The 20,120-nt window shown below is 57.3% G+C and overlaps 1 protein-coding gene across 1 annotated transcript in view; it reads left to right on the forward strand.

Annotated features, from left to right (window-relative positions):
- SCUBE3 (signal peptide, CUB domain and EGF like domain containing 3) overlaps positions 1-19,167 on the forward strand; it is a gene marked incomplete at both ends in the record, with an annotated part of 34,597 nt that extends 15,430 nt beyond the window's left edge. Inside the window, 19 exons of the mRNA XM_080633060.1 lie at positions 829-954; positions 2,108-2,224; positions 6,032-6,079; positions 9,522-9,638; positions 11,476-11,598; positions 12,817-12,933; positions 13,937-14,059; positions 14,616-14,732; positions 15,061-15,153; positions 15,239-15,355; positions 15,428-15,589; positions 15,905-16,108; positions 16,201-16,362; positions 16,635-16,802; positions 16,895-17,056; positions 17,277-17,474; positions 18,451-18,603; positions 18,777-18,856; positions 19,018-19,167. Coding sequence (XP_080489186.1) covers positions 829-954; positions 2,108-2,224; positions 6,032-6,079; positions 9,522-9,638; positions 11,476-11,598; positions 12,817-12,933; positions 13,937-14,059; positions 14,616-14,732; positions 15,061-15,153; positions 15,239-15,355; positions 15,428-15,589; positions 15,905-16,108; positions 16,201-16,362; positions 16,635-16,802; positions 16,895-17,056; positions 17,277-17,474; positions 18,451-18,603; positions 18,777-18,856; positions 19,018-19,167 — 2,537 coding nt within the window. The remainder of the gene's footprint in view (positions 1-828; positions 955-2,107; positions 2,225-6,031; positions 6,080-9,521; positions 9,639-11,475; positions 11,599-12,816; positions 12,934-13,936; positions 14,060-14,615; positions 14,733-15,060; positions 15,154-15,238; positions 15,356-15,427; positions 15,590-15,904; positions 16,109-16,200; positions 16,363-16,634; positions 16,803-16,894; positions 17,057-17,276; positions 17,475-18,450; positions 18,604-18,776; positions 18,857-19,017) is intronic.
- Positions 19,168-20,120: the final 953 nt, after the last annotated feature.

The raw sequence follows: 20,120 nt of genomic DNA on the forward strand, positions 1-20,120 counted from the left end.
TATTGGGATGTGGCTTCTCTGGAAGCTCCAGGGGACAAATGGTGCGGCAGGGCAGGGTCAGCCTCGGAGGCCCTCGTGTCCGCTGTACGGGGACGTGATGGAGATGCTGCCACATAGTGAAGAGCAACATTAAAAAAGAATGAGAGGAAAAAGCTGCTTGGAGGAGGGGCTGAGAGCACTTGGCTGTCTCTGGCATCCCTGGGGCATCGCATGGGTCCCTGGGGCAAGGCTGGGTGGAGACAAGGGAGTCAAAGCAGCATCCTAGCCCCAGGGTACCCTGAAGGATGCCACGGGGATGGACTGGGGCTCCTCACAGGGTGGGGGTTCCCAGCCCCAGCATGGAGGCCGGGGAAGGGAGGGCTGGTGTGCCTGGAGGCAGGAGGCTATAATGACAGAGGGCTCCCTGCCACTGCACTTAGAGACGATTGTGCTGTCCTGGAGCTAGGTGGGATCTGTGGGGCAGGTGATGGGGAGCAATCTGGGACATCCACAGGCTCCAGCCTCTGCTTTTTAACCATTCCAGTGCATGCTTGGTGCATCTCAGCATCCTCCTTCAAGGAGATGTGGGAACAGGGTCTTGCCTGAGGTGGTGGGAGGGAACCAAAGGTTGAAAGCTCCAGGGTGGCTTTGTCCACCTTCCCAAGCAGCTCCGTGCCAGGAGATGCTGCCCTTTGAGACACCTTCTTCGAGGCAAGAACCCAGTAAGGTTCTTATTGCAAGGTTTTCCTCTATTTCCCCCTCCCCATCCCACCCCAGCCATCCCTCTGACGCCGCAGACCAGTACCAGCAAGCTTCTGGAGCTTTTCTTTGCTTCCTTCTCTCTTTTAGAAGGAATGAACTGCATGAACAAGAACCACGGCTGCGCCCACATCTGCCGGGAGACCCCCAAAGGGGGCATCGCCTGCGAGTGCCGCCCCGGCTTCGAGCTCACCAAGAACCAGCGTGACTGCAAATGTAAGGAGCACTCCAGGGATGGGGATACAGTTTCCTGGGAGCCCCTAACCTTGTCTCCATGATACAGACACCTCCTGGCCTTGCTGCAAAGCCCTGACCCCCCTGGTAGCAATTGGTTCATTGAGTCTGAAGCTCTCTGAGCTTCATTTTCCTCCAGCATGCCCAGCTCTGCCTCTGTTCCTTTTACAGAGGATGCTCTTGGATTCCTCCTCTGCCATGAGACATTGTGCTCTTACGCTGACCAGGCTCAAATGGCACTTAAAGGGGTCCCAGAGGTGTGGCATGCTCTGCCCCTGCCCCAGTGTCTCACTTTCCAAAGAGGAGATGAACAGTGAGAATGCGATTGACACAGGATGAGCACAGGAATTCTTTCCCTGGGGGTCATGGTGTTCTGAACCCGTCTCATCTCCTGCCAGCATCTCACTGGCATTGCCAGGGTTATTAAATAGAGATGAATGTGTTTATGCAGTTATTTTTGTTTCTCCCTTTGTTGTATGTAGCAAATGTGTAAAATGAGATGGAGTTTTAATCCTATGAGCCTGTTTTCCCTCCATGGTAAATGCCTTGCCTCTTGGGAAGGGCTGAGAGGGATTCCCAGGAGCACCTGAGTCATTCCAGAGCTCAGGAAAGTCCCACCCTTCCCTTGTGAAGTCGGATTCCAGGGTCAGGAGCAGCCAGCCCACAGGTCTCCTTTGCTCAGGCTCCACCAGTGGCATTTAGAAAATAAGCAAAGAGAAGACACGAGAAATTTAGATCTAAGGCAGAAGTTCTTCCCTGTGAGGGTGCTGAGGTGCTGGCACAGGGTGCCCAGAGAAGCTGTGGCTGCCCCATCCCTGGCAGTGTTCAAGGCCAGGTTGGACACAGGGGCTTGGAGCAAGCTGCTCCAGTGGAAGGTGTCCCTGCCCGTGGCAGGGGGGTGGAACTGAATGATCTTAATGTCCTTTCCAACCGTAACCATTCTATGACTCTATAAACCACATCACAGTTTGCATCTACCAAGATCCCGCAGGGAAACTCAAAGGGCTTTAGAAATTATCCAGGAGGATATGGATGAGGTTTCTCCAAGCTGGCTTTATGCTACTCCTTGAGGATGCTGGATGGGGAAGAAAGGGGCTGGGGACCCTGCTGACAGCTGATTCTCTGCCTCCTGCAGTGACCTGCAACTACGGGAATGGGGGCTGCCAGCACACATGCGATGACACTGACCAGGGGCCCAAGTGTGGCTGCCACGTCAAGTTTTTGCTGCACTCTGACGGGGTGACGTGCATAGGTAGGTGCGAGCCATGGCCTGGGATGGGGGTTGGGGTGTGGGGTGGCTCCTCTTCCTCCCTGGGAAATTTGCTCTTGGCCTGATGAAGGGGCTTTGGGGATGCGGCGTTTCCTGTTGCTGAGATTGGAGGACCTCGGTGATGTGAGGGATGGGGCTGGTACCCATGGGAATGCGCTGCTGCTCAGCCACAAAGGGCAAAAGTGGCTGCGGGGATGCTTGAGGGGGTGGTTGGGGTTTGGTTTGTTGTGCTGGGGTGCGAGCAGGGTCCCTGCCTGTCTCCATGCTGCTGAGGGAGAGGGCTGAGAATGTCCCCGTGCTAGAAACTGTTACTGTTGCTGTCACTGGCAGCATTTGAGCAGGGACAGAGGGAATGGATTTAGTCCCTGTGATCTGTTCTTAGTTGGCACCATGGAGCCTGGGCTCAGGAACAGTTGTCTAACCCAAACCCCTGACAACCTGACAAGTGAACCACCCTCAGAATTGTCCTTTTCCTCCGTGTGTTTCCAAATTGTAGAACATCAAACAGAGATCGAAGTTTTACTGGTTTCATATGCTCGTGCTGCCGAGCAGCTGATTCAATTTAAAAGAACGTTGCATTTGGAGAGTGATTAAGTCCACAAATTGCTCCAGACATTTGAGTTCTCATTGCAAAATAAAAATGAAAGAGGAATTGAAAGCGAGAGAGAGGTTTTGGCTCCCTGTGGCCCTGCTGTGCCTGAGCAGCTTCCCAAGGACAGCTCCATCCTCGGGGTGAGCAGCCGAGGAGCCCCCCGAGCCCCTGGCTGCTCCCCACCAGCTCAGTGGATGCATCAAAGCCCTCTTGCCTGTCAGCTCAGCTGCCTGTGACCTTAACGTCACCGCTGTCACCCAGCCCACTGCCAGGATTAATCCCAGTCCCTCCTGGCAGCTGGCAGGATCAGCCCCTTGTCTCCGCCATCCTTGTGTTCGCTTCCGTGGCCGCCACGTCCTGTCCCAGCCGCTGAGGACACAATAACCAGCGGGGTTATTGTGGTGCCTGGGGAGGGGAGCGCTCCTCCAAAGGGGACTTTGGGGTGCATCAGCTGGCGTGCTCCTCCTGGGTGGAGGTCCCTGTGTGTGTGGTGTCTGTGTTGGTGTGAGGGCTTGGGGAGGAATGGCACCAAAAGGGTGCTCCTGACCTGGTGGGTGCAGTGGGTAGGAGAGCAGCTCCTCAAAGCAGCTCATGGTTCGGGAGATGCTCAAGAGGGGTGGTTTTGCCAGAGAGTCTCAGCACTTGGATCCCAAGTACCATGGGCATGATGGTGGGATTTGGGGGCTTCCAAAATCATTCATCCTCATGGCCTTGACCAAAATCTCCCTCTTTGTTCCCAAACCATGCGCCATACCTGCTGGAGAGGCATCTCCCACCAGAGCTGGTACATCCCCGTGAGCTCTCCCCTCACCCGTGTTCCTATGGGAACTCAAACACCACAATGAAGGATTTTAGGAGAGGCACCAGCCCCAAACCCAGCACCAGCAGGAAGGAGCCTGCCTGGCTCCCGCATTCCCGGGGGAATCCCAGCCCCCAGCCCCAGCACGGGAACACTGCAGGATTGTGCTGCGGCCGCTGGGAGCCGGTGGCTGCCCCGCGGGGGCAGATTTACAGCCGAGGTACCTGCTCGGATATTTATAACCACCCTTTCTTGTTTTATGGCCGGGGCTCAGCAAGCAGCCCTCCCCCCAGTGCTCCCTCCGCTGCCCCTTCCCCATTTCCTCTGAAATATTTCATCATTTCAAGGGGAATAAAGTTTCCAGCGAGGGGAAACACAAACTCGCTCCCCAGGCCATGGGCTTTGAAATTGTACGCGGTGCGTTTGATGGGCTGCCGGGACAGGCCCCTGGTCCAGGTTCCCTTCAGATCACACCACGCGGCAGGAAGCACGCTCAGCCCCTTTGAGTGACAGTTTCATTAGGCCACGGCCGGTGTTTTTCATTTTTCCGCTTTTTAGTGCTGCTTTTAAAAATGCAGATAATGAAGAACATGCCTCTGAGCAGAGCGGGGCCAGCCCTAATGGCTCCCAACATGTCTCGAGGGGGAGGGGGAGCTGGGAGGGGAGGCCAATGACCTGAAATATTGATATTTACGCTCAAAAAAGCAGCTCTTTTTCACAAAGGACATAAAAAGCAAGGACACAGAATCGCCCTTCAGCAGCCCAGGGTGCAGCGCCCGCGGGTAGATGCAAACCAGGCTGCTGCGGTCGATGCAGATTTTGGCTTTCCGGGAAGATTTGCAAGCCAGGGCATCACTGTAGCTCGCTCCCAGTGATATTTGGGGTTTAATGGGACTGATGCTGTCCCCTGCTTGCAGCAAGCACTGGAGGAGCAGGAGGAGGTGGATGGGGAGGAAACATGAGTAGATGGAGAAGGAAACTAAACCCAGCTCAAGTTTTATGGTTGATTTCCTGACCCGTGCCTGGGCAGTTTGCAGCAGCTCCGCCGATGCTCTGGGTTTGTGCAGCCGAACCCTGCTGCAGGTCAATGCCTGGGACATGGGAGGGAAGGGGCTGAGGCATAGGAAGGCTCTGGGAAGGGGAAAGCAGGGCTCAGGGACACGAGATGGTTTGCCATGGGCATTCCATGCACGCTCTGCACACATCAAACTCCCCATGGAGACGCGGTCCCTGTGTCCCGGCTGCTGAGTCCCTGCCCTTAGCCTGAGCCCCCTGCACAGCACAGGCACATGGGGGCTGCGTTTCCCCTTTTCCCCTTCCGCTGTCCTCTCCTTGCACAGACCCGGCGTTGTTTCTCCTGAAGCAGGGATGCGCTCGCCTCTGCTCGGGTGATGGGCTCTGGGTGCCCTGAGCACCCCATGCCCAGCCAGGGGCTCTCCGGCTTCAGTACAGCAGTGCCACGGGGTTCTGTCCCCTCCCCGGAATGTCTGGGATGAAGGAAGGACATCTCCCAGCCATGGGAGTCTCCCCCAGAAGCGGAGGGGTTTGGACAGGCTGTGGAATGTGGGATGCTTCAGACAGGGTGATGGAGGAGTTGATACCACCAGACCCAAGCATCAGGTTTTGACTCTATAGGAGATGGGTGATGCCAGGCAGTTTCCTTTGCAGGGCAAAGCTCATGCCAAGGTTTTGGGGCAAGCCCCGAAAGTGATCTCTGGGTGTTCTTAGCACCAAAATTTAGCACCAATTTTGGGGTCTATGGCTTTGCCCAGGCTGCTCTCAGCCCCATGTTGGCCATTTTCACTCCCCACAAGGCTCCGCTATGACCCTTTGGGTACTCAGCACCCTGGGGCTGTGCCGTGCCCCCCCGGGGCCCCCTGCAGGTGGGTGCATGGGTGATGCTGAGCAGCCCAAGCACACCCAAAATCTGGGCTCAGCGCTGGCTTAGCTGCTAGATCCAAGTGGTGCAAGTGCCACTGGTGGGACACAGTCACCTTGAGAAAGCCCAAGGCTGCAGTGTCCATAGAGCTCCAGCCAGGGGTTGCATTCAGCCCCAGCACGTGGTGGTGTTACTCCGGTGAGGACCCGGCTCCCCAGACTAACGGGCTGCACTAACGCTCCTTGCAACGCGCTTCCTCCTTCTCGCACAGAGAGCACAAAACCAAAAGGGGTTTGGAGAGGCTGTGGGACATGGGATGATGCTTCCGACAGGGTGATGGAGGAGTCGATAGTGCCAGACCTAGACCTCTGGTTTGGGCTCTTTTGGGAGGTGGGGGGAGCAAAAACTCAAAGGGAGGATTTCCACCAGGCTGGAAAGGCAGTGGAGTGGAGCCCATTGATGTGACACCAACCGAGCTCCTTGCTGGACACTGTTTCTAAATCACTTTTTTATGAACAGGGGAGAGACACTTCCAGCAACACGTTATCCTTGAGACGTTTTCTAATGGTAAATATTTTTGTTCTCTATCTCTCTGGAGGGGTCTAACAGTAGATGGTCTCCCAACTGGAGATCATAACCGGGCTCGGGGGGCTGAGCTGTCACGCTAACCGCATGCCTCACTAACCCGCTGCTGCTTTGTAACCCCACAGAGCAAGCCTGGCCTCGGGCTGCAGGAGGACTTGGCTTTTGGGGACACAGACAGAAACCCTCCCCTGGCTGCACTTGCATGAGGCGGGGGCTCTCGCGTTGCTTTGGGCAATCCAGCCTGGTGCAGGGGGTGATAATCCACTTTCCAGTGGCTGTGGCAATGGTTATCCCTTCCCAATCGCCAGGCAGTTCCCAGAGGAGCTATTGGTGGGCTGCTGGTGGCAGTGGGATTGGGAGGGCGATACTCGTGCCCATCTCTGCACTGTGTCCCCCCAAAGTTACCCCTTCCTGGAGCCCACCTGCTCATAGACGGACACCCTCAGGGTGCCCCGGGCTTTGGCCCAGCAGAGCTGCAGTGACCCTTTATGGCGCTGGGCACCTCGGCTGCTTCCCAGATATTTCTGTGTGACCCCTCTTGGGTCTCTAGCTCTTCATGAAGGTAAGGTGATGCCTCCTCTCCACCAGCAAGGAAACTGAGGCAGTCTGATGGTGCAGGGACTCGTCTGCGGTGGGGAATCTTGCTCATGGACGTGATGGGTGCATGGAAACTCCTGGCATGTCCAGGAGGAGCTGTGGGTGCCTGGCTCACCAGTGGTAGCTTTCTGGGGGGCTCTGCAGAGCCTTCCCCACCGGGATGGGAGAAGGGGGAACCCCAGCTCTGCGCCATCACCCCACTCCAGCCAGCCTGGCTATGATTCCTCTGATTACAGCACAATTATCTCCTTAGACTGCTGGGATCTGAATCCCGCTGAGATTGCAGCTTCCTGGCAGGTGCAGGGAAGCCAGAGCGAAGGATGCACCTTCATCAGCAGATGGTGCTGAGTGGGGCGAGGATTTCCGTGGCGTGGTGTTTGGGATGAGAGCAGAGCTGGGATGGAGGAGGGTGGGAAACAGTGTGTGTCTGTGTGTGAGCTGCTTTGTCTTCTCCCTCCCCGAGCGGTGGAGGCCCTCGCCAAAGCCCTGTGTGGTTGGGTGAGTCACGCCAGGCTGGAGCAGCCCCCGGCACTGCCGAACAATGCGGCTCTCCCGGGGCCCCGAGTGCCTGACCCCATCTCCCTGTGACCTCCCCTACTCACAGGTACCCCAGAAGCCCCCTCCAAGCTCTTTGTAAGCCCAGGACAAGGTCTCCCCTTTGCAGAGGGGTTTGCAGTGGTGCTCCAGCTGTACTGGCTCAGCTCCCACCCCATGCGTACCCGGGCAGCGGCTGCATCCTGCATGGGATGGTGGGTTGGGTTTGCTTTACAGCTCAACTGGAATTCCCAAAGGTGCAAAGGGGCCGGGAGGGGAGATGGGTGCTGCAGCACTGGAGGAGGCTGTGAGCATGGTGAAGCAGGCACCGTGCTCCATGGAGAGCCCCATCCTCCGTGGTGCAGCCACTTCTCTGGCTTCTTGGTCTCACCAAAAGCAGCGCCAGTGCTGAGTCCGTCCCCTCACCTCAGCAGCGACCCTGTTAAGTCAACCCTCCCTGGGCTGCTCCTGCATCAGCTGCTGGAACAAAGGCTGGTATTGAACAATTCATCAGGCTTCCAGAAAGTTTCCCTTCCCTTCGGCTTGGTGTTGCCCGCACTGTGCTCTTTGCCCCGGTGCCACAGGGGAACCAACGTTCCCGACAGGGCCCAGCTGCTTGCAGGGAGAGGACCTGGCTGGAGGAATATCTGCAGAAATCCCTTCCTTGCCGTTAGGTTTTGTAATTGTGCTGGCTATTAACTTAATAAAATGGTCCCTTTTGTTCTCTTATTATGGGACATCATAAAAATAGCAGCGGCAAGACGAGCACAGAGTGATCCCAGCTCCCTTGCCCTGCGGCAAATGGTTGGATGGTTCAGTCATTCCCACCCCATGCGGCGCTTGCAAAAAGCAGGAGAACCTGGGATTTGCTCTTTCCAAGGAATTTCTTCAAGGCATTTCATCTTGGGTTCCTTGAAGCCCAAATGCCTCATTTATCCAAGCAACCAGCCTTCTGAAAGGAATATTTTATTATCCTTTGTGAACAACTTCATGCACTTCAAACCATTGTTCTGGTGGTTAGGACCAAAATTGAGGATTGATCTCACAGGGAAGCTGTCAAGCTGAAAATGCTTCATTTAAATTAGTGTCCCTTCTAGTCCTACCAGCCACAGCTGACTTTGATAATACTGGAATAATTAGTGCTCTTTCTTTTTCCTTCTAAATTGGATTTTTTTCCACTGATGCTGCCTCTGTGTGTGTGTGTGTTCTAATTAGACGAAGCGTCTCCCAAATTAGCCTGGGACACTGGACAGGCTGGCGTGCCCGAGCGGCGGGTGACAGTCCAGGCTCACCCATGGCTTTGTGGCTCAGTGGCGGTGGTGGCAGCAGGGGGGGCTGGAACCCGCTTTTCCCTCCTCCATCCCACTGGGACTGGGGCTGTGCATCCTCATCCCCAGGGAGCCGCAGTCTGGGCACCCCGGTGAGACCCGGCTCCAGCTGTGTTTAGCACAGCCACTGCTGGGACTTTGTCACTTGGACATGCAAGTCGTCCTCGTTGGAAATGCCAAAGCCAGACTCCACCAGACACTGTTTGGTGGAACACGCAGCCCAGATTCCAGCATGGAGGCTGAGCGTGGTGGGATTAATCCCATGGAGATGCTTTCCCTCCATCAACTGGAAAGCCGATGCATTTCAGGAGTGAAAAGCTTCTGTTTAACCACCCCTGCTTTTCCCAGTGTCCTGTTTGCTGTTCCACATCAAGATCTGCCAACCCCATTCTCCCTGGGTGGCCAGGAGCCACTCTGCTCCCGGCCTGCATTCATAAAGCATCCTCTAAGGAGGGGACAGGCCTGTCCCCACTCCTTTCTCTGCTTAAATGCAGATACCCAGTATATAAGAGCAGGTTGTTGGAAGGCAGAAGGGTTGCAAAGGAGTTTGGACGGGGAACCAGGAAATCTGGGTGCTTTTTCCTGCCTTAGCACTTGGGGGAATCAGAGGCACCCTTATTTCACCCCCAAACTCACCAGGGAGCAGCACCCAGCAGTGGGAAGGCAACAAGCTCTGGGTTGTCTGCAGAGGCAGAAGATGCTCCAGGGTTGCCAGTGCCTCAGTCCCCTTTCCCTTGCTCTCTGTGCCAGGGTGTTCATTAGTGCGGGGGCTCCATGACCTTGTTACTGCTGTGAAAAGCCAAGAGCAGTTTTGGTGTCTCTGCAGGGAGGATTTGCCCTCACTGCTTCCTTGGCCAGTGGAGCCATTTGGGTGGCACGGGGACATCTGGGTGGTGTGACCCCCCCACCCCAGCCTTCTCAACGGCAGTCCTTCAGCTCGGCTGCTCTCTCCTGTGTCCCTGCAGAGACGTGTGCTGTGAACAACGGGGGCTGTGACAGCAAGTGTCACGACGCAGCGACGGGTGTGCACTGCAGCTGCCCCATGGGCTTCATGCTCCAGCCTGACAGGAAGACGTGCAAAGGTAGGGGGGTGCGAGCGGGGCCGGGGTGTTCACTGCTCGCCTTTGGGTGCCTCAGAGCCCTCTTTGTGTCCTGTTTGGCTCAGGTTTAGCTCAGCTCAAGGTTGCTCACAGCATTTGCTTGCTTGGTGTCTGCATCCATGGCGTGCAGATGGGGATCACCTCCAAGGTTGGGGACTCATTTGGTTGGCCCCACTCTCCTGGGAAGCCTATGGAGAAAGGGAAAGGAGAAGCTGGGTCAAGCCAAAGGCAATGGCATGGCACATGTGGGGCTGGAGGGTCCTGTCCCACCTTGCTCCAACCTGCTGCCTCAGTTTCCCCATGGGTAGGGGCTGGGTGTGCAGGAAATCCACATCTTTTCTGGGAATTTGAGATGCACGAGTCCCTCTTTGTACACTGGCCAGGCAGGTCCAAGCACCGTGTCCCATTTCATAGAATCACAGACAGAATAGTTTTAGTTGGAAGGGACCTCAGAGCTCCTCCAGTTCCACCCCCTGCCACAGGCAGGGACCCCTTCCACTGGAGCAGCTTGCTCCAAGCCCCTGTGTCCAACCTGGCCTTGAACACTGCCAGGGATGGGGCAGCCACAGCTTCTCTGGGCACCCTGGGCCAGCGCCTCAGCACCCTCACAGGGAAGAGCTTCTGCCTTAGATCCAACCTGAACTTCCCCTGTTTCAGTTTGAACCCATCACCCCTTGTTCTGTCACTCCAGTCCCTGATGAAGAGCCCCTCTCCAGCATCCTTGGAGCCCCCTTCAGACACTGGAAGATACTTTCAGATACTGGGTTTGAGGAGGATACGCACTTCTGTGTGCTCCCACCGCCATCCCCATCCACCTGCCTCTGCAAGGGGGAGCAGTCCAGGCTGGTGACCCCACACCCCAACCCTGCCCCCCTCCTTGGGCAAGGGGCACCATGACCCCGGGCTGGCTGGCGCCTGCGTTGTGTCTTTTGGCAGCTCTGGGAACTTGACCCCGGTTGAAAGCAAAGCCCATCCCGCTGCTGTCTACCTGCTGACTGCTTCCAGAACCCCCCTGCGCCTGGTATTTTATCAGAGCATCCCCCCCCCCCCAATTCTGCAGTTTCCAGGAACATGCAATAACCCAGAGCCACGTCCCCTGTGTCTGGGGGTTTTATTGCAGTGGTTTACTGCCTGCTCCCTCGCAGTCGTAAAGAGAAAACCCCGGAGAGCCCCAGAGAGGCAGAGCTGCCCTGGCGCTGGGGGTGGTGGGATGCTGCTTCTTCCAGGTCTCCTTCCATTTTACAGGTCATTTCCTAGCAGTAAATTTTGTTATTAGTGGAAAAAGGGGAAAAAATCAACCAAAAAATGAGTCCCAGCCTCCTTCCAGGTTTCTGGGGCTCTTTGCGGTAATTGTGCATGATCATTTTTAGCTTTGTTTATGGCAGGAAGGAGAAGACAAGCAAAGGTGAGGATTGAAAACCACGGATTTTGTCTAGTTTCTGCTGTTCTTGGTCCCCAAAAGTGGCTGCCAGCCCAAACCTGTGACTCTGCAGACTCTGGTGTGATGCTTTCCCCCATTGCCAGGCTCTTTCTGAGTCCCTGGCTCCTGCTTCTGCTCCGGAGGATGCTGAGACCTGCAGAAATTAAATGTTTTGTCCAACTTCCAAGCTCAGCAGAGCCCAGGAGTCCCCAGTGTCCTGCATCAGCTCCCAAAGTGCACCCAGATAAAACCAGCAGCCACGTTCCCCCAGTGCCCGTCAGAGCCCAAAGGCTTTCTCCCATCTGTCAGCTCCCAGTGGGGACAGAGTCCAGAGGGGATGACCCGGCTCTGCCGGCCGAGCGTCCCAGCTGAAGTGTGCCGTGTCCCCTGTCCCCACAGACATTGACGAGTGCCGGCTCAACAACGGTGGCTGCGACCACATCTGCAGGAACACGGTTGGCAGCTTCGAGTGCAGCTGCAAGAAGGGCTACAAACTGCTCATCAACGAGAGGAACTGCCAAGGTAAGGGGTGGCAGCACCCCAGCACCCTGCCCTGCCCAGGGACATCACCTCTCCTGCTCTCCAGTGTTCCCAGCCCTCCCATGGCTGCTGCTGGAGGAGTGCTGGCCCGGTTCCTCTGGACCATGTACATCCTTCAGGGGATTAGTGCTGGATCGGGGCTCTGGTCTGGGGCTTAGCCCTTTGATCTGTACTGGGTGACAGTCATGACATTCTCTGCAGCCCCATGGGCTGGGATGTGGCTCTGCCTGCCTCTCCCCCTTGACCGGCCACCCCACACTATGGGCTGGATCATTCCCTGCTCAGGGATGTGTTGGTTTTTGCAAGCTGTCAAGGTGGAGCAAGGATTTTAGTGGCTTTTGTAAAGGGAATGCCCCTTCCCTATCTGTGGAAGACAGGAGCTGGGGGGAAGAGGCATCCTGCTCACTTTGGGGGGAGCTGGCTGCTCCATGCTGCTTCTTCCACCTTTTTCTCCCTGTTTCCTGCACATCCCACCTAAACGCAGCTTTAAACAACCCGGCAGCTCACTGGGCTGCCTCGAGGGATCACAGGGCTCTGCACCCCCAGCCCACGGCTGAGGCGAGCCCAGTGGGAGTGCCTAAGCCCAAGTGTTGCCTCCCAGAAGCACATGGCCAGGGAAGGAAGGGGCCGGCGTTCTGGGGCCATGACCACTTTCATCTCTGTCCAGGCTCAGCACTCGGGATTTTGATGTGAGCACAGCAATTAACTTAATGAAGGCAATGAAACAGTGCTCAAACCCACTGGGTTGGGTTCACCCACCAAGCCAGGGCCTCCCTGCCGTGGCCAAGTGCCCCATGGGGCCGAGCAGACTTCCCTGGCACTGTCCCGGGGCAGGACCATCCCACACAGCATTCCTGCTTGGCACAGGGCAGAGCTCAGACATCCCGTGCCAAGGACACAGCGCTGGTCCTGTCTGAGAGGCAAAGGGGCTGCAGGAGCTTGGGGCAGGGCAAATGCTGGGGCAGTAGGAAAGCTTGGATGCAGGCAGAGTGGGAGCACAGTGTCCCAGAGCATCCTGGTGTTGGATCCCCAGAGCAATCCAGTGCTGGATCCCTGGCGCATCCCAGTGCAGGATCCCACAGCATCCCAGTGCAGCCCCCAGCTTACTGGAGCAATTGGAGCAGGAAGGGGACAACCCTTGTCCCTGGGGCTGCCCCTTCTCTGCACCAGCCCTCACCTCCCTCCTTGCCTCCCCTCCAGACATCGACGAGTGCTCCTTTGACCGGACTTGCGATCACCTCTGCATCAACACCCCGGGCAGCTTCCAGTGCCTCTGCAACAAGGGTTACACACTCTACGGACTCACCCACTGTGGAGGTAGGGCTGGCAGGGTGCTGGCAAGGAGAGACCCAAACCCAACAGGGAGGCACACGGGGCAGCCAGGGATGGGGCAGCCCCATGGCATGGTTGCTGTGCAACCACTGGAGACACCAAGGGCCCATGGGGAAGGTGGGCTCCCTACATACCCTGAGCTGAAGCCAGGCTGGGAGGGGGCTTGCAGCCAGACACTGGTGTCTGCAACTTCAAACACAGCGACAGGAACAATTTGCGACGTGTCTGCAGCGGCAGAGAGGGAGAAATCCCCAGCGTTTTTGGCAGGGAGCTGGGAAGAGGAACATCAAAAGGGGTTGATTTAAGTTTCACAAGGCAGATAGCTCCCAAAGGCAGGGGTGTGCAGTGCCCCAGGATGCAGGGATGCAGTGAAACACGCTCTGGAGGGGGCTGCTGGAGCTTGTCACAGCAGCGGTGCCGTTGGCCTGGGAAGATGACAGCATGAGCAGGAGCGCTCTGGTGCTGCCCAGCCAACCTGCCTTGTGCTGCTGAAATATGGAGCCAGAGGGAGCCAGCACAGTCACCGGGATGCTCTTGGTGTGAACCCCATGGTGCTGGCTCCCACTGACGCTCCCACGAAGAGGCAGTTAGGTAGGAAGGGGTGTCTGGGGAACAAACCCTGTCCTCTCTCCACCTCTGCCTCTGCTTCGTGCCAGACCTGGATGATTGACCCCTCATTTTGGGCAGGGACAGAGAGTCTCTGCCATGGGGAGAGGGGCCAGGGCTGCCAAGTAGCTGCCTTTTGAATTTGGCTGCTAAGTGCTTCCATGTCAGCTCTGTCTGGTGCCCCACAGCTCCCCAGCCCACCATTGGACCGGGATGGGCTCTGCCTGCATGGGCTGTACCCCTCAGCACCTTGAGTGCATGTCCCCCATGGGCATGGGTCCTTCCGTCTCTGAAATCACAGCCCTGGGGCAATGCAGTGATTGGGGTCAGAGCTGGGGGTCCCGCTGCCCCTCGCCCATCACTTGTCCCTTCCTCCCTGCAGATGTTGATGAATGCAGCATCAACCGGGGGGGCTGCAAATTTGGGTGCATCAACACGGCTGGCAGCTACCAGTGTACCTGTCCTGCTGGCTGCAAGCTGCACTGGAACAAGAAGGACTGTATTGGTATGTCAGGGCAGGACACACTGCGACTGGGGATGCCCAGCCATCATATGGGGCTGTTGGGATTAGGTTTTAGGGTGAGGGGGAGCACGGGGGTTTTGGGATGTTCTGGCAGAGGGATGCTCCAGGGTGGACTGCTTTTGGCTGGGTCTCACATGGGTCTGGATGGGAAGCCGTTGGCCATGCTCCCTCTGTCCTTGGTCATCTCATTGCTCTTATGATCATGCTTGGGGCTGGCCATGAGCTTTTGCACCAGCAAATGTTCCACAAGGAGCTGTTTCCATGGCCCTGACCATGCCCTGGTACGGGTGTCCCCATCCTTGGGGACAGGCTGCCCCCACCCCCCGGCTGAAATCCCACAGTCACATCTCACATTTCCAAGGAGGGTCTGGGGGGTTTGGGATGCTTCTCTGGGGTCCCCATCTGCACCCTGGCATCCTTTCCTCCCTGGTGAGTCCCCCCATGGCTTGGGAGGGTGCAGGAGCGCCTTGCCTGTTCCTGGGCTATGCCAGCCACGGGTATCCCCGCTTGTCATCACCAGCTGGCGCGTGTCCCTCAGAGCTGGTGAAATGCCTGCCAGGTTCGGTGCCACCACGAGCCACTCTGACCTGCAACAAGACGGGCAAGAAGGACAGTTGTGCCCTCACCTGCACCTCCAAGGCCCGCTTCCTGCCAGGTACCGGCACTGGTGTCACTGCCAGCATGGGCAGGGGGGTTCCCAGTTCTCTGCCTGGCCCAAGCTTTGGGGGGAGAAGTGTCTGCATGGCCAGAGTGCAAAGACCCAAGCAGGAGCCAAGGAAATAGAGGAGGGTGGTTGCTTTTGGGGGACTCATTGCTGAGCAGAGAGCTACGGGATGGGTCCCTGGTGCAGGATCCCTGTGGAGGGGTGCTGGGCATCATCCCCCCATGGCACAGTCATGGTTCCCTGCATCACCCCAGCAGAGCATTGCAGAGACTATGCAGCCACTCCAGCATCCCCTGATTCCTGTTCCTCCTCCCCACAGAGTCCGACAGCAGCTACACAGTGAGCTGTGGGACCCCCGTCCTGCGGCAGGGTGGACAGCAGAGACCCACCAACAGCAGCCAGCAGTGCCTCGGTGAGGGGGCTCCCAGGGTGCCCATGGCCCCAACCCGCTGGGCTGCCCCACACCGGGGTGGTTGAGCACCCACCTTTTCTTTTAGAGACTGTCGCTGCGCCAATCAAGCAGAAGGCTTCCTTCAAGATCAAGGATGCCAAGTGCCACCTGCATCCACGGGCCAAGGGCAAGCAGGATGAGGCCGGGAAGGCTGGGGCACAAGGTGAGGTGTGGTGGCAGGGGGATGGTGGGCATGTTGGAGGGACACGGTGCTGACCTGTCCCCCCACATGCAGCTGGGTCGGCACCTTGCTCCGACTGCCAGGTTGCCTTTGTCAACCTCAAGTGTGACTCATCCAAGAAGGCGAAGGGCCGCCGGGCTCGCAACTCCTCCAGCAAGGAGGTGACACGCATCACGTTGGAGTTCGAGGCCGAGATCAAGCCGGAGGAGATCACAGGTGAGTGATGGTGGTGGCACCAAGGTGATGATGGTGGGACGAGGGTGACGGTGGTAGGACCAGGGGGATGGTGGTGGGAGCAGGGTGTGATGGTGGTGGCACCAGGGGGATGGTTGTGGGACCAGGGGGACAGTACCATCCCCACACAGCAAGAAGAGGCGAATCGTTCCTCATCCAGGTTGGGATGTGTTGGGCAGCACTTGCAGATGAGTATTTAGAAGATGGTTTTGATCCTGGTGGTTTTCCTTCTCCATCCCTCCCTTCTTACTGCACCCTTGTTTCCCCCTATGCCCCCATTCCCCCCCTGCCCCCCAGCCAGCTGCAACCTGCACTGCCTGCGACAGAGGGTGGAGAAAAAGCTGAAATCAGCCATCAAAGCCCTGAAGAAATCCATCAACCAGGAGCGGTTCCTGCTCCGCTTCGCAGGGATGGAGTACGAGGTGGCGCGGAAGCTGAGCGTGGCCCCGGAGCGGCAGGAGAGCTGCGGGCCAGGCCAGCAGCGCCTGGCTGGCAAGTGTGGTAAGGAGCATCAGGGGGTGCCTGAGCTGTGTCCCCCCCCGCGCTGGTGGCATCCTCCCTGCCACATCACTGACGTCCCCCCCGGCTCTCAGTTAGCTGCTCGCAGGGAACGTATTACCATGGCCAGACGGAGCAGTGTGTCCCCTGTCCCCCCGGCACCTACCAGGAGAAGGAAGGGCAGCTCTCCTGCGACTTGTGTCCCCGTGGGGATGCTTTTGGACCAGTGGGAGCCACCAACATCACCGGCTGCACGGGTAAGGGGGCATGGAGAGGGGCTGGGAGGCACACTGGGGGCTGCAACCTCAACCATCAGCCCCCATCCAGAAGGAGGGAAAGCTCTGAGCATCCCCAGGACCCACAGGAGTTGTTTTAGGCATTTATCATTAAGAGGAGACCTCAGGAAGGGCAGCACTTGCTCTGGATATATTGATGCTGCCAAGGCTGGGTGGGGAGAGGAGCAAGGGCATGGGGCAAGGGGGCCCTGGGCATGTGGCATGGCAGGATTGAGGGGTTCTTGTGCCCACAGGTCAGTGTCCCCCGGGCCAGCACTCGGCCGATGGCTTCAAGCCCTGCCAGCTGTGTCCCCGGGGGTCCTACCAGCCTGAGGTGGGGCGGGCGCTCTGCTTCCCCTGCGGTGGGGGCCTGACCACACGCCACGAGGGAGCCCTCTCCTTCCAGGACTGCGACACCAAGGGTAGGTGCGAGCCAGTCCCCAGGGATGGGGGGCACCCAGTGGGGCTGTGCCAGTGACTGATGCAGCCCCTTTGCTCTCTGCCCCCCTCCCAGTCCAGTGCTCCCCTGGGCACTACTACAACACGAGCGTCCACCGCTGCATCCGCTGCGCCGTGGGCACCTACCAGCCTGACTTCCGGCAGAACTACTGCATCTCCTGTCCTGGCAACACCACCACTGACTTCGACGGCTCCACCTCCGTGTCCCAGTGCAAAAGTAGGCAAGCTGGGGTGCCACGGCTCGGTGGGAATTGGGGCCTTTCCTCCAAAGTACTTAAAAATCCCTTAAAATAGAGTTTGGGGTCAATTCTGTATGTGTGCAGACAGGCATGGGAGGGATGCGTGGCACACTGCTAATAGAGCACTGGAGAAACCCGGCCCCATTCCAGTGTCCATGCCACTGGTTCCCAGTTGAAGCAGCTCTCCATACCTTGCAGACCGGCAGTGTGGGGGGGAGCTGGGAGAATACACGGGCTACATCGAGTCCCCCAACTACCCGGGGAATTACCCTGCCAACATCGAGTGCACCTGGAACATCAACCCCCCCCCCAAGCGCAAGATCCTCATCGTGGTGCCCGAGATCTTCCTCCCCTCCGAGGACGAGTGCGGCGACGTCTTGGTCATGCGGAAAAACTGTAGGTAACCGAGCGCGCCGCGGTGCTCACGGAGGAGCCGGGGAGGAAAGGCTGGGATTTGGCAGAGCTGCCTTGGGCAAAGGGGAAAGCCACGTCCCTGGGCAGCAGGATCGGGGGTTTGGGAATTGGGTGAGCAGGGGACTCAGCATTGAATCATAGAACCATGGAATGGTTTGGGTTGGAAGGGACCTCAGAGCTCATCCAGTTCCAACCCCTGCCACAGGCAGGGACCCCTTCCACTGGAGCAGCTTGCTCCAAGCCCCTGTGTCCAACCTGGCCTTGAACACTGCCAGGGATGGGGCAGCCACAGCTTCTCTGGGCACCCTGGGCCAGCGCCTCAGCACCCTCACAGGGAAGAGCTTCTGCCTTAGATCCAACCTGAACTTCCCCTGTTTCAGTCTGAACCCATCACCCCTTGTCCTATCCCTACAGTCCCTGATGAAGAGTCCCTCTCCAGCATCCTTGGAGCCCCCTTCAGACACTGGAAGCTGCTCTGAGGTCTCCACGCAGCTTCTCTTCTCCAGGCATCACCATGCTTCCCCGTTTTAAAATAGGATCACAGAATACATTCATAGAATGATTTGGGTTGGAAAGGACCTTAAGATTCCAACCAGTTCCAGATCCAGTTCCAACCCCCTACCATAGGCAGGGATGCCTCCCACTAGACCATGTTGCCAAGACAGTCTTTCTGGATCAGGAAGATGTGCATGGGCTAAGTGTGGGCTGGGTTGCACACCCAGGTCTCAGCACTCCTTTTTTGGGGTAAAAACACCCATTTGGAGTTTTCCAGAGCAAAGAAGGAATAACAGCATCCCTGGTATGTAACGTGAGGGTTAGGGGGTGCTCAGTCTCACCGAATATGGACAATTCCCACATCTGTTGCTCCCCTTTGCCTTGAGCATTTAAGCACAGTGAGGCTGGGGGTAGTTCTGCTGATGGTATCCAGCATCATGCGTCCCCTCGTCATTCCCTGCAGCCTCCCCGTCCTCCATCACCACCTATGAGACGTGCCAGACTTACGAGAGGCCCATCGCCTTCACCGCCCGCTCTCGGAAACTCTGGATCAACTTCAAAACCAGTGAAGCCAACAGTGCCCGGGGCTTCCAGATCCCCTACGTCACCTACGATGGTGAGCACAGGGGACACCATCCTGGTGTGCTGGTGCCCCCTTGCCAGGTTTGGTACTCGGGTCACCCCCAGTTCACATGTATCTGGGGGGCAGCAGGCTCAGGGATGGTGACCAGAGGTTTGGGAACAAGTGACAGCTCATGCCCTGATGGTGTATTTTGGCTGGTGTTGCAGAGGACTACGAGCAGCTGGTGGAGGACATCGTGCGGGATGGTAGGCTCTACGCCTCCGAAAACCACCAGGAGATCCTCAAGGTGAGTGTATCCCCACCAGGTCCTCTCTGCCTGGGGCTCTGGAGGATGCTCCATGCAGGATCATCCTTCTCCTGCGCTCCTGGGTTTGTTTTGGAGCTGCCATGGGGGAGCACAGGGTTGGAACACAGGGTGACCTTCCCTTTGTCTTGGCTTCCCCACAGGACAAGAAGCTCATCAAAGCTTTCTTTGACGTGCTGGCACATCCCCAGAACTACTTCAAGTACACGGAGAAACACAAGGAGATGCTGCCCCGCTCCTTCATCAAGCTCCTCCGCTCCAAAGTCTCCAGCTTCCTCCGGCCTTACAAATAGCCCCCTGCACCCCTGCAGCCCCCAGGCTGCCCTGCAGCCAAGGAAACACTCTTCTCCCTTCCTTCTCCTTTCTGATTTTCTCCTTCCTCCGCTCGGCTCCAGCAGGACCAACACCTCTCACCCTGCAGACACCCCACGAGTTCTCCACCACTCCCCACAGAGCCGTGTCCCCAAGCAGGGAAGGATGCTCCTGTCTCATCCAGCCACCAGTGGAGCCACTTCTCTCTTTGGAAGCAGCTTCTTTGTTGTAGGAAACCGAAGCACCACTCCTGTCGTCATCCTCTGTCCTCCCTTTGGTTTCCTTTATGCCAGGTCTGTCCTTGTTCCCTGGTGCCACCAGCAGCCTGGGACATCAGAGGGGTCATCATGCTTCCAATCCCACAGGGCTGGCGCCGGCTGCAGCTCCACCAAGCCCTTTAGTAGAGGAGTGCAAGAAGGTAGCAGTGTGTTTATGGCAGCACCCGGGACAGGGGGATCAGCATCACTGCAGAGATCCGGGGAGATGGATTTATAGAAGCATTACTTGAGTAACAAGAAGATGTAAATGGGAGCTCAGCAATGGCAGCCGTGGTGCTGCAGGGGCCGTCCCGCCGGAGAGCCGCGCTGGCGCTGGGAGGGAAGCGCAGCCAAGCCACGTTCCCGGAGAACAATGTCTGGCTGCACGGGAGAAAACAGGGAGCAAAGGAGAAGGACTTTCAGCCGGGTTAGGTTTTTGTTTTCCCCCACCCGAGACACTTGTGCCAAAAACCAGACTTTCTTACAAGCTCTGCCAAAGAGTAACTCGGAAAAAGCAAGCTTTGTGAAGAGCAGGAGTACGTTTGTGCACTAGGATCTCCTCCTTTCTACCTTTTTCATATGTATTAAGTGCAATCATTTGAGTCTTCTTTATATTATTTAGAGGGAAGTTGTGTTTTTTTCTACTAGAAACGATGATATTTATACCTGAGGAATGA

The sequence above is a fragment of the Psittacula echo genome, assembly GCF_963264785.1.
Source record: "Psittacula echo genome assembly, chromosome: 22".
Classification (NCBI taxonomy): Eukaryota; Metazoa; Chordata; class Aves; order Psittaciformes; family Psittacidae; genus Psittacula; species Psittacula echo.